Source organism: Hypanus sabinus, chromosome 16 (assembly GCF_030144855.1).
Source record: "Hypanus sabinus isolate sHypSab1 chromosome 16, sHypSab1.hap1, whole genome shotgun sequence".
Lineage (NCBI taxonomy): Eukaryota > Metazoa > Chordata > Chondrichthyes > Myliobatiformes > Dasyatidae > Hypanus > Hypanus sabinus.
Window position 1 is genome coordinate 22,359,878 of NC_082721.1, and position 14,486 is coordinate 22,374,363.

Genomic DNA, 14,486 nt, shown 5'->3' on the forward strand with positions numbered 1-14,486 from the left:
CTATATTCACTAGCTTCAGCCTGTCTCCAGTGATTTTAATGAAAGATACAAGAGTTTCTCTTATTTTGATTATCTTAAAATTGTGTGATCAAATTAGCAACTCAATGAACAAAGGAAACACAATTTGCCCTGTTTACAGTCCAAGCATGGAAAGTGGCTGCTCAGATCGTTAAACAACTGCATAGGCCAACGTGCTGCACCTCAGTTTTCTTCAGACCAATCTACTTGGGAAGGGGAAACATTTCAACAAAGCACAGAATTAAACACACAGTAGAAAGCGCATCCCTATGCAATCTGCATGGTGAAACACTGGATAAGGCCAGCCAAAGGGAATTGAAATGGCCAACTGCAACAACATAGGCACTAAGTCGCAGTTCTTTAATATAAATGGGGGCTTCCACCGTGTTCGCTAACTCTGACGTACAGACATATAAAAAATAATGCTTGTTGCTAATCTGCAACAATTGTAGCACCGACTCAAAGTAATCCAGCCGGCTCTTTGCACACTTTCCACCCGTGCTGGGTTGAGCATCGAGCTAGCAACCTGGCCTCATTAAAAAAAAAGTCAAAATGCTATGGAAATGGCAAAAACAAGGCACGAGAAGAAACAGCAATGCAGGTGCCCATGGCTACCCCCCCCCCCACCGAGTCTGGAAAAAGTGGGAGGAGCCGAGGAAAAATTGTTGAGGGTGAGAACGAGTTCCACCAGACGGAGAAGGGGAACAGGTTGGCTCTTTTATTGAGAAGGAAGCAGAGAGCTTTAAAGCCTTCTTGACGTGGGATAGAAGTCTACAGGGACTGTACATCCATGCTGAAAATCAGACACACGGCTGGGGAACTGAAAGTTCGTGAGGAGATGGAGAGCATGAGAAGTGTTGTGGATGTAGTTGGGAAGGGACTGAATGGGGATGGAATGCAGTCATGAGTTCAGTGGGGCAGGAACAAGCAGAAACAATGAGTCTACCCGGACGGTCAGGTTTGTGGATCTTGGGTGGGAAGTAGAAGTGAGCAATGCAGGCTAAGAGAACCATGAGTTTGGTGGCAGTGGATGGGAGTTCTCCAGAGTGAATGAGTTCAGTGATGGTGTTGAAGACAGTTTTCTGATGGTCCGGACTGGGGTCCTCTTCAAGGGGTAATTATGATGAGGTGTCTGAGAGTTGCCACCTGGCCAGCAGCACTCCCTTTGTCTGCGGGTTTGATGGTAAGGTTGGGAATGGTGCAGACAAAATGGAGGTCAGTGCATTCAAAGGGGAAAGTTTCAAGGAGTAAGGACTGCTAAAGTCAAGCTGGTTTAAGTCTATTGTGTTTCTTTGTATTTCTGTGAATGCCTGCAAGAAAATAATCTCAAGGTCATATGATGGTGACGTGTACAATATGTACTTTTATAATAAACTTACTCTGAGTTTAATTATGAGTAATTTATTTCCTCACCCGGATGCTGTTATCATCCTATTATACAGGCTCCAAAGACAATCAGTGGGTCAGTGTGGCCCGATCAACAGCGTAGCACATTACAAATATGACTAACATGAATTATATAAATTAAATTAAGTAACGTGCACTTGAACCATCTAAATGCTCAATATTTATTGTTTATTTTTTTATTTCTCTTTTTGTATTTCTACAATTTGTTGGCTTTTACAGATTGGTTGTTTGTGGGTCTTTGTTGTGTGCGGTTTCTCAATGATTTTGTTGTGTTTCTTAGTACTTACTGTGAATGCCTGCAAGAAAATGATTCTCAAGGTAGTATATGGTGATGTATATGTACTTTGATATTAAGCTTCCTTTGGTGTCCCTGCTCCCAAATACAATGCAATAACCTCTACAGGTGTAGTCAGCAAACAAGGTGAATGAGACCAGATCTGGCTATTGTGTTCCCACCTCCCACATTAAAGCTACTTGATAACTGCCTCTGTTGGAGGAACTGTGCTGAATAACCCAGAGTCAGAGCTTACAGATGTGAAGGAAGAATATATTGGGCGAGAATTTACAGAATGTGTAGTGACAACACTGCTTCACCCTGATAAATAGAAATGGGTGGCGGCGGGGAGTATGCTACACACAGAAAGCAGTCAACGGTACACCATTTCATCTAGAACATAAAATCTAAATACAACAAACAAGAGAAAATCTGCAGATGTTGGAAATCTGAGCAACTGCCTAAGGGTTTCAGCCCAAAACATCGACTGTACTTTTTTCCATAGATGCTGCCCGGCCTGCTGAGTTCCTCCAGTATTTTGTGTGCATTGCTCTAAATGCGGCAACTTCTGATAAATGCCAAATACTTTCTCTGGATAAAGTGCAGCAATTGAACGGTACTTAAATAAAGTTAGTAAAATTAATCTTACAATTAAGTGTTTACTAATCTTGATTGGCGGAGAAATTGTCCAAATATTTCCAGTCTGATTGATTACAGTGTTGTCATTAAGCGCAGCCTTAAATTTAATCGTGCACCAGTTTGGTGAAATAACCAGTCTTTATCTTTTTTTGAAAAAGTAGAAAAGTTAAATGCACTCTTCAGCAAATGGACCAGTCCAGCGTTCAGGCAAAATAAAACATCAACATACAACATTCAGACAGAAAACCGAGACAACATTCAGACAGAAAACCCAGACAACATTTAGGCAGAAAACCTAGGCAACATTCAGGCATGGGCTGCTGAGTGAAAAATAACATTTGCACCACAAATGACCATCACAATAAAAAGACAATTTAACCAACTACCCTTCACACACAGTGGTAGGGTGCAGAACTCAGCTGAGAAGTGGCAGATGGAGTTCAATCCAGAAAGTGTGAAGGTCAAGCTTAAAGGCACAGTACAATGTTAATGGCATGATTCTTACCAGTGGGACCTTGGGGTCCATGCCCACAGATACCTTAAGTTGCTGCACACATTGATAGGCTGTTAAAGAAGGTGAATGGCCTTCATTGCCAAGTGGTTAAGGCGTTGGACTAGCAATCTGAAGGTCGTGAGTTTGAGCCCCAGCCAAGGCAGCGTGTTGTACTCTTGAGGCACTTAAGGATACAACTGAAAATGGATACCGGCAAAATGCTGGAGGTTAATCTCACAATAGACCAGCGTCCTAATGGGGGTGGGGGGTGGGGGGTGTCTCCTACTCTCAGTCGCTTCACACCACAGAAACCAGCATAAGCACCAGCCTGATGAGCCTACAAGGCTCGGGACAGACTTCAACTTTTTTTAACTATGGCCTTCATTAGTTAGGGGTCTCAGTACACGAGGTAATGTAAAAGCAGCTCCATAAAACTCTGGTTACAGCCTACTTGGAGTGTTATGTTCAGTTCTGGTCACTTCATTCTAGGACGGATGTGGGAGCTCCAGAGCGAGTGCAGAGGAGACTTACCAGGATACTGCCTGGATTAGAGAGCACGTCTTATGAGGATACGTTAAGCAAGCTATGGCTTTTCTCTTTGGAGCGAAAGAAGATTAAAGGTGACTAGACAGAGATACAGTATATAAGAAGATGAGAGACATAAATAGAGTGGATGGCAAGTGCATTTTTCCCCAGGGCGGAATCAACTAAATCAAAGGGGCATGATTTTGAAACGATTGGAGGAAAGCAGAGGGTGAATGACAGAGGTAGCTTTTTTTATAAACAAAGAGTGTAAGTGTGTGGAAGATGCTGTCAGGAATGGCAGCTTTATTAGAGACATTTAAGAGACTTCTAGGTAGGGACAAGAAAAGTGGAAAGGTATGTAGGAGGGAAAGGTAGATTGATCTTAGAGTAGTTTAAAAGGTCAGCACAACATTGTGGACTGAAAGGCCTGTACTATGCTGTACTGTTCTTTGTTCTATGTAAATGTCCCAACATCAACAATATGGAGTCACCATTGACTAGAAACTCTGACCAGCCATACAAATATGACAGCCACAATAGCAGGTCAGAGGTTGGATGTCTTGTGGTAAGTGACCCACTTTCTGACACCCCAATACCTTTCCGCCTTCTACAAGGCACAAGTCAGGAGTTGATAGATTACTGGCCACTTGCCCAGATCAGTGGAGTGCCAATGACTCCCAAGAGGCTTGACACCATCTGGAACAAAGCAATGCATTTGAGTGGTACCTGCCCACCATCCTCAGCAGTTGAAAAGTGCACCATCTACAAAATGCACCGCAGTTACTTGCCTAGATTACTCTAACAGAGCCTCCCACACCACCAAAGGCAAAGGTTTCAGGCACCTGGGAACACCACCACCTGCAGATTCCCCTCCAAGCTGCATAGAGATAATTGGAAATTGCACTGTTCCTGCGTTGTCCCTAGATCTAAATCCTGGAACTCCTTCCCCAGCACTCTATGGGAGTACCTTCATGAGACAGACCGCAAAAATTCAAGAAGATTCCTCACCACTTTGTTCTTAAAGGGTGGTTAAGGATTGGTAAAGATACCTGGCCTTGCCAGTGATGCTCAAACAAAAGAAAAAGGATCAATTAAAAAAAGCTCAGCAAATGAATTCTCATTGCATTTCTGAAACACCATGATTTTAATTCAATTGTAAAGGACTTCATGCTGTTCTGTAAGGTTCTATATTAATGCAAATCTTCCTTCAACTTGCTTGAGGAGCTCAGTTGGTCAAGGGACTCGGCCTGAAACGTCGATTATTTACTCCTATCCATAGATGCTGCCTGACCTGCTGAGCTCCTCCAGCACATTGTGTGTACTGTTCTATATTACTAGCATCTACAGTATCTCTTGTGTGTGCAAATCTTCCTTCTTTTCTTTGCACTTACCAATACACATCTTTATCAAGCATTTTTAAGACTGCAGTAAACATCTTAGACCTAGAGAGCTGTTTGCAACTCTTTCTGTTGGTTGCACAGGTCGGGCCGCCTTTTGAAAATTTGCATTTCACAACCACCTACTCCAACATTCAGCAAAATGAGGAGCCAGCATTATTATTCAAAGAAGAGGAATGAGTTTTCCCAACATCCTAACCAACATCTTCCCAGCAAGACACGGCAGTAAATTCAGCACATTGCTCATTGTGGAGTCTTGTTATGCACAAAGTGTTTGCACATGCAACAAAATCATCTACGCTACAAAGTAATCTGCTCTGTGTGAAGCTAATTGGGTTGCATGGTTTTATAATGACATACAATGTGACTGCATTCCATTGTTCTGTTTATGTTGTGTCATATAGGGGGTAATGTTAATCTGATTTGCCGTGTGGCAAACCCATGAGATGAAGTGGAATGTTCATTTCAGTCCATTGACTGCAGTATAGGGTGGCATGGTAGCAAAGCCATTACAACATCAGTGACCCAAGTTCAATTCCCACCACTGTCTGTAAGGATGTTCTCCCTATAACCGTGTGCATTTTCTCCAGATTTCCACGGATCTGGAGGAGGCATCCTCCGGATGCTCCAGTTTCCTCCCACATTCCAAAGACCTGCGCGTTAAGTAGATTAATTGTCGCATGCATGTAATTGGGCAGCGTGGGCTCACTGGGCCTTGCTGTATCTCTAATTAATAAAAATTAAAAAGAAAACAGGAAAGACAGATGTGATGGAAAAGCATTTTCCCAAAGGCTGAGTTAAAGTTGGAATTGCTCTACACGCCAAGATCATCCACTTACTGGAGCAGATTTAATGAATTGGTGCTCTGGGCTCCTACTACGAGTATGTATTATGAATCCAGGGAGTGGAAGTCCTTGCATCACACAAGTTAATGGACAAAATTTTTCTATGTAGTTTGTTAACCTCTGTACCTATATTCCCGTCCGATGCTCCCATCATCACGAGCAATGCATCAGCAGCATAAACTTGGAATGTGTACCTTCTCTGATATTTTAGCGACACACCTATGATTTGGTCTTGATAAAGGAAAAAGGTCTTGCATTTATACAGCCTTCAATAAAGTGCCTTTGAACTGTAGACCTTACAGAATCCGATCAACAGCAACAGACTAAATGGCAAACTTTAGTGATTATGGTTTACTGATAAATCCCAGCCGCCGAGAGAGCTGCCTTTCCACCCCACTTTCCTTTCTGTTGAAATCAGAGTCATATCGGGCAGGGGTAAAAATTCGATGCCATCTTTGAATAATCCACTCAGGACAATGCATATCCACTTGGAGGGGCAGATTTAGTTCGACATTTCAGGTATTAAAAATATGGCATCTCTGTTTCTGTTCGGCTCTCTCAGCATGGCAGTAAGTGCCAGGCTTATTAGATATCTTTGACTTCTGACTCAGAGGCACAATGCCGCTGCTGAACCATGGCTAACCCCTGTCCTCGGCTTCAGGGGAAGTATTAAGTCATTTCATTGAGAGTCTTCTCCACCCCATTAATTAATTAGGCAACGTTATTCACCAGAGCTTTAAAGAGTGCTTTCTTCGGAAGTACTTTGATGCAAAACCAATCTTCTACCCAATGCAGGGTTAGGTTAGAGCTACACCCCTTCTTCTCCAAGAATTCTGCCATTTCAGTATAATATTTACTGGGATAGATTCAATGAATTAAGGCAGTTCACACTGAACTTTGCCCTACTATCAATCTGGTAAGTGCATATCCCTGCATCTCACATGCTAATCGGCAAATAGTTATGTACAATTCACTAACCCTACAAGTTGGTCAGGCAGAGTTCTACATTGAGATGAGTTTTTAATTTGTTTCACCTTTTTGATAATCAGTATACACAGCATTTCTCAGATACTGGCAGCTCATTTCAGAGAGCAAGGACGACTCCAACCTACCACTGGCATTAATGATTGGTCTGGTGGCATTTTCTTTTATACATACCACGCGTATCAAACAGTGGGACCAGCAATATCTGAATGGTACTAAACCCTGGCCTCACCTAAGCCAGCAACTACAACCTAAGACAAGAAAACCTGCAGATGCTGGGAATCCAAGCAATACACACAAAATGCTGGAGGAACTCAGCAGGCCAGGCAGTAACTATGGAAAAGAGTAAACAGTTGACGTTTCGGGCCAAGGCCCTTCGTCAGGACTGAAAAAACAGATGAGACGTCAGAGCAAGAAATTGGGGAGTAGGGGAGGAAGAAGTACAAGGTGATGGGTGAAACCGGGAGAAGGGGAGGGGTGAAGTAAAGAGCTGGGAAGGTGATAGGTGAAAGAGATAAAGGGCTAGAGAAGAGGGAATCTGATAGGAGAGGGTAGAAGATCATGGAACAAAGGGAAGGAGCAGCACCAGAGGGAGGTGATGGGCAGGTAAGGAGATAAGGTGAGAAAGAGAAACAGGAATGGAATGGGAAGGGGGGGGAATCAATTACTAGAAGTTCAAGAAATTGATGTTCATGCCATCAGGTTGGAGGCTATCCAGACAGAATATAAGGTGTTGCTCCTCCAACCTGAGTGTGGCCTCATCACAGCAGTCAAGGAGGCCAAGGACTGACATGTCGGAATGGAAATGGGAAGTAGAATTGAAATGGATGCGCACCGGGAGATCCCGCTTTTTCTGCAGATGTTCTGTGAAGTGGTCTCCAAATCTACATCAGATCTCACTGATCTACAGGAGCCACACCGGAAGCACCAGATACAATAGATGACCCCAACAGATTCACGTGTTACCTCACCTGGAAGGACTGCTTGGGGCACCGAATAGGAGTGAGGAGAAAGGCATAGGGCAGGTATGGCACTTATTCTGCTTGCAAGTACAAGTACCAGGAGAGAGAGATCAATGGTGAGGGATGAATGGACAGGGGAGTCGCATAGTGAGTGATCCCTGCAGAAAACGGGAAGTAAGGGGGAGTGGGAAAGATGTGCTTGGTGGAGGGATCCCACTGGAGATGGCAGAAGTTACAGAGAAATATGTGCCTGCGCAGAAGCTACTGGGATGGTAGGTGAGGACAAGAGGAACCCTATCCCCAGTGGGGTGGTGGCAGGATGGGGTGAGGGCAGACGTGTGTGAAATGTAAGAGATTATGGTGAGGGCACCGTTGATGGTGGAGGAAGGAAAGTCCCTTCCTTTGAAGGAGGAGGACATCTTATGAATTCTGAAACCCAAGTTCCTTATATTCCTAAAGAGGGAGAATGAACATGCAGTTAAACACTCATTCTCCAAGTATGGGTTTCTCAACACTTCTTACTGATAATGGATTTTCCACTAAACTGGCTACCTTCTTATATAAAAATATACATGAAGACAGTGACAATCTCCTGAACTCAAAAGCCCCGTTTCAGACAAGTGAATACTTTTTGATCTCCAGCACAGTTTCTCCAGTTAAGTGTCTAGCATTATGATGCACCACATTAAATACACAGAAATGAAGTAAGTGATTACCTATTTTCAGAAAGGAGGGTTCAGAATATGCTGCCAAATTTAAGACCTATTCATTTACCAAACCAGACAACAGTGTGGAACCAGGAGTGAACAATCAATATAAAATCTCACTACGTAGACTTCAGTCCATCAAAAGACTGGCAACTAGAAACCTGATCAATTAATCTGTGAGACTGATCCTATGTTTAAATCCAATAAAATAGGTTAAAGACTCTAAAACATGCATTTAATATTAAAATATAACTGAATCTAATTCTCCATATTGATAGCTATAGAAATCAAACACACTTTAATAAATGACATTCATTTTTTATTGAATCAATAGTTTATACATATTGAATAGATTTTGTGTGCTATGTTGGCCTCCTAATCACAGTGAGGGCAAAATGGGTGAAATTGGACGTATTTGATAGCACAAAATAGGCAATAACAAAATCTAACATTTTTATACCATGTTTCATGTTACTGATGTCACTGGGGGGATAAAAAAAACCAGCTATGGAGCAAGAAGGGTCACCCATGTCTTGTTTCACATTTACAATCAAAGACCAATTTCAGTGGCTATCCTTTTGAGGAGGCTGGGTAACTACGACAACTCCAGGTTAAGATTGCTCTCTTTGGAGGAAGGAATTGGAGGTAATGCAATGGAGTCTTCACAATTCCTAATGGAGTTGACTCCAGTAAATGGTTTACAGAGCTGGGGCTTGCAGGGAGAAGGACAATACATTAAAAAAACGTAAACTGGGTTTATGAAGAGCATTCAACATAACTTTTCACCCGGTGAGGAACAAGCTTGAGGAATACATTTTGACAAGTATGCAATTGTTTTGTCCTTCGTGCATTTTTGCGACTAAACTTTAAAAATATTTTATTGGCTTTTAAATACTTCAGGACATCCTGAAAGGGACATGAAAGGTGCGATAAAAAAGGCTGCTGATCTGTGTTTTTAATACAGAGGATTGAAGGATGTAAGGAGAGAACTTATTGTGACCCCTGCTATCAAAATGCAATGTAACAGCTCTCCCTGCTCCTCTCCTGAATTGTAATAACCGATGTATTTTTAAAGTTTAGTCACAAAAATGTACGAAGGCCAAACCAATTGTACATTTGTTAAGATATATTCCTCAAGCTTGTTACTCTTTGGGTGGAAAGTTCTGTTGAATGCTTATGTTGTTAGTCTTTTTAAAATGTGATGTCCTTCTCTCTGAATCCTTCAGCACTGTAAACCACTTACTGGAGTCAATTCCATTAGGAACTGGAAAGACTCTATTGTATTACCTCCAATTCCTTCCTCAAACCACAGCAACCTTACCTGGAACTATAATAAATTACTGATGCAATGCTACATCTGTTGTCACTACCACAGTAAGCTACTTCATGTTTTTAACAAAATGGTTCACAATGAAAATAACAATGAAATAACGAAGGAAGGTAGCAGACCTGTGGGTTAGAGTGGTGGAACAAGACCTTTAATCATAGTCATTCATTGTTAAGGCATTGTTTTGCTATCAATTTTACACTGATCCAATTCTGCATTTGTACTTTAGAAAATGAAAGCAAAGGGCCATGCCTGATAATATAGACCAGCACTGGGAGTGAAAGGGATAAAGAAGCAGACATTAGACCACACTGATCTTAAAGCTGAGAATATACCAGTGTGTATGGTGCATTCACAGCAATTTACTTGTTGCAATTAAAACTTTTCTAAAGGCAAAGAAAATTATTGTTGACTAAATCTTAAACCCAAGGAGGGCACTGACAAGGACGTAATCCCCACTGCGTGAAAATGCAAAATAGATACAAATGAGTATATCAAAAGTAAGGAACTGGTTCATTCAGGCATGCAGAAACCAGAAAAGTCAGATCAAATACATAGACTCAAACTGTGGGGGGGGGGGGGGGAAGAGATTTTTTTCCAAATGTTTGGAGTATGTGAAGAAATTTGGCAGAAGTTCGTCACCCAAAGGGGCTTTGTCTAGAAATGAAATCCCAAGTCTGAAATCCTTCGAGATATTTAGGAAAGGATGTATCATTGCAAAACAATCCATTCTTGGAGTTGTACACATCAACAACACATTGCAAGACAGGAATGAATATATAGATTTGACTGGCTGGTCCTTGTTCTGTCAGATTAACTGGCAGGCCGTTGCTTGAGCCAAGAATGCCAATCACCCCAATGCTGACATACAATACAAACATTATTTCTCTGTTTAATATAAATTTGATACAAAAGCATTGAACCACTTGCTTCTTGACTAAAGACCACATAGAGAAAAAAAATAGCCCTATCAAACATCTGGCAGGTGCTGCTCCTAAAATGGTACCTGCCATTATATAAAGCAAATAATGAGAGAAACAGTTGGGATAGTATTTGTGCAAGTGTTTTCATGCAGGGAACTCATTACTACATATTGTACCATTTGGTAAACAAGGCTTTTAAGCAGTAAAGCAGAAAATTGGTTTAAAAATTACACCGCCATGGATCACACTATAAATGTTAACTGTAAAATATCTCAACTGTAAATATTCTATCTCAACGCAGAACACTTCACCAGGATTCTGTGCTAACATCACTCATACGCAGAGAATTTATTCCAAAATGCCCTGTGATGAACTACAACCTTGGAAGCAGTGCTTTGTTTATAATCAGCCATTAATACAGGAACCAGCGAACGCATCTCGCCGTAGCACACCCCTTGCCATAATACTCACAAACCACAACCTTACATTCTTAGTGGCATTCGCATTTGTAGAGAAAAATCTATCTAGCACACATTTCAGGTTGCACTTGGCCCGCTTACGTGATACGCAATGAATGGTTCAGCTTTGCCTATTGAGCGAGAGTCGAAGTAAGAACAGAAAATAAATATTTGTGACATATCCCTCATCATAGACGGGCTTCTGGCACGGGTCGACTTTAAAATAGGGTTTCCTGGTTATCCCACCGGCTTTTACTGTAATAAGTTTAAAATGGAAAATCTCCTAAAGTCCAAAGCAGTAGTCTGTCATTAAAGAGATATGGAAAGTGGAGAACAATACAAAAAAAACAATGTGGCTCGACATTCATTTAAAGGGTTTCGTCTCTTTGTAGTAAAAGTGAACAGTAAATCTGCAGAGCCAGCAAGTAAATTGCAGCAAATCTTGGGATTGATTTGTAAAAGAAATTATCTTTCGATGTTGGGTTACTTTCATGGGATGTTACAGTGAAAGAGAGGGATAATGTACGGCGGTTCTCGCTAAACACGATGCCTCTTTAAACTCGGCTGCAAACGTGAACGACGATTCTGGAATCAATGTAACTTGCAAACCTTAAAATTGTGTAAGGTTAATTTAACTGTTAACCTGCAACATTTGCATTAATACATAGAATGTATTTAGTTCATTCACTTAGAATTTTTAGTAAATTGCAAATAAATTATCAGTTTTAAATTAAGTCTTTAACACTTACACCTCTTTTGGAAAAAAAGAGAAATTGTGCTTCTTGATAACTTGACGAAACCCCGAAATATTATTTAGATAAGAGTAGATATAAATGACAATTCCCTATGTTACTAATTAGTCTAAAGAGGAAAAAAAACGTTGAGTGGCGACATTTTAAATGTAATTTTAATCAAATACTTTTATGCCTTGATTAATTCGTGTCTTTTAATTTCATCATTATTATGTTCAAGAAATAAATTTATTCTGATTAGTATTGCCATTTTAATAAAAAAACTAAAAAGAACTGAATTGAAATATCTTATAATACTAAAGAATTAATGCTTAAAATTCTATTAATATCACTCTCTTTATGATTTCCCATTAACTGCTATGCTGCCCTATGCTGTAGGTGGTGCTGATGCTGTTCAAACCTTTGTGCATGCCTGTGAATCGGTCCTTCAACACAGTTAACTCGTATATCTTCCCAAATTCCTCAAAGAGGGGCTTCAGATCATTCTCCTCCAGGTTCCGTGGGATCTGGCCAATGAACAGCTTAATGGCGTCGTGGTCCTTCATCTGGCTGTGGTTGTGCTGGAGATCAGCTCCGTTCATGGGCTTTAGCTGGTGCTGGGGCGGCTGCTGCTGCTGCTGTTGTTGCTGCTGCTGCTGTTGTTGCTGAGCTCCGTCTGCCTCTCTCAGTCTGGCCATCGCTAACCCACAGAATGAAGAGCACAGGAGGCACCACTCAGCTGTAGAGAAAAGAAAGACTTCCTGTTTCAGCCTGCGCACCCAGTGGTGACACCCCTTGAGGACTGGCTGTCTGGAAAGGCAGCTTGTATGTTCCCGTTCAGTTTAGCAACAAGCGGGCTTTAAAGAGATCGCTTTTAATTAATCCAGGGAAGATGGAATATTTTTTGAGCCTCCATTAGAAACTTTTGCGCAGCGCATGTGGGAAGCAAGTACATAATATCAGACATGAAATGCAAAGGAGAAATTAAGACTGCGAGAGAGTGATCAAAATAAAATCTATCACATGCATCTTGTGACATACAAGAGGGCTTGTGTGTACATCAGTTAGCTAGTCAAGCTGCGTTGCTTAAATCCTGCCCATTTTAGTCATTTGGCGTACACCCCACTGACCATGGAATATGGAAGTGTAAAATCCGGTTCACTGCAAACCTTATGGACGCCACTGAACGCTCGGGTGATCCAAATTTCAAATTTGCCATTTAAAATTAGTTTCCGGTCACCGACTTCTGATTTGGATGAGCTGTTCTTTCCAGGGTCGGTGGACCGGGGGGGGGGTGGGGTGTTGTTGCTGAGAGGGGCTACTGTGGTTGTTCGGGTGGCACGCGGCTTCATGCGCTGTCACTGCTTTACAGTCTGTACAAAATAGAACACTGACGCGCAGATCTTCAGATGTCTGCTCGAGCTGAGCCCTTTTTAAACCCAGCAGCAATTATTATTTGGGCTCACCTTTGAACCGCACAACCTAATCACTACCCCCTCCCCACCTCCAAATCCCCCACAGAGTAAGGGAGAGGGAAGAAGAAGATAATTTTTTTAAAAAATGTTCTCATCCGAACATCAAGATAATGACAATCCATTGAGACAAGCACGGGACACAGGATTATTCACCCCCACAGGAAGAAACAGTGAATTTTGGCTTTAAAAATATATACATTAACCAATTAACACTTGCTAATAGTTTCTTCCAAGAGAAAAAGTAATATAATTTATCATTCGTAATAATTGAATAATTTCCTTCGTCCTTTAGTTTAAACTCACAGGGTTGAGGGATCATAAAGCTTGGCAGTAACACACTTTCCATTTCAGTTTCCCAGCAGCAGCAGATAATCCCTGAGGCAGGGACGAGTGCTTCCACTCGCTGCTCCAACCACATCCCTCTAGATCATTTTCTTAAGGATTATTTCCTGCGCCACAATGATTGCCCCATTCCAAAACCCTTGCAATCTCTATGGGAGATTACCAATTTAATACCAACACCCACCCCTACCGGCTTCTGAATTGAGATTGTACAAATTTATTTCACACAAGACCTTTAAAGACAGCAGACTTTTATCAGTTTTTACCAGATTTGAACCCTAGCCCCAGGGATAAAAAGACAGTATCTAACCTTTTGAAGCAGTAAATCCTTCTACTCTAGTCCATGCATTATTGGAGCTGGGACAGACTAATCCAGTTTGGTAGTCTACTAGTAATAGATATGCATCACTTTTTTTCAATTTTTAAAGAAGGTAGCATCTTTACTCAGTGCCACAGCTAAAATGGATCAAACTGGAATGAATCTGCAGCCATAAAAACCTGTCTCCAATGAATGATATTTCATAGGAAAGTCTGTGTATAATTTAGCCTACTCTAATCAAGTGGTGCCTTTATGGAAGGGGAATTCTGCACCTCTGCAGTGTCTGCTAAGATCGTAGAACAAAGGTGAGGGTATTCAACACAATAAGGCACAGCCAAAGGCCATTTGGCCTACTGAATCCATGACAGTTCTCTGCAGAGTGGATAGTTGGTGAGGTCATCTGCTCTCTCTACTGTTTACAACGGGTTTCTGTGTGCTTCCCAACACTCCAGGCTTGAGGTTGTCAAATGTTCCTTCTCCACTTTGAGCAGCCATGAGTTGGGTTTGCCATGAGTCAATAGGGATGTTGTCTCTTTCAAGGAAATACTTTAAAGAAAATTCTTGAAACTTTTAGTCTGTTGACTTGTTAATGTCTTCCCATAACTAAGTTCAGAATTGGGTGTCTGATGCAGAAAATTGTTTCCTATTCTGGTTCCCCTT

General features: G+C 41.5%; 1 protein-coding gene across 1 annotated transcript in view; it reads right to left on the reverse strand.

Annotated features, from left to right (window-relative positions):
• The window catches only part of LOC132406058 (CUGBP Elav-like family member 4), a 568,100-nt gene extending 555,677 nt beyond the window's left edge, over positions 1-12,423 (reverse strand). The window contains exon 1 of the mRNA XM_059991245.1: positions 12,112-12,423. Coding sequence (XP_059847228.1) covers positions 12,112-12,388 — 277 coding nt within the window. The 5' untranslated portion in view covers positions 12,389-12,423. The remainder of the gene's footprint in view (positions 1-12,111) is intronic.
• Between the last annotated feature and the right edge of the window lie 2,063 nt (positions 12,424-14,486).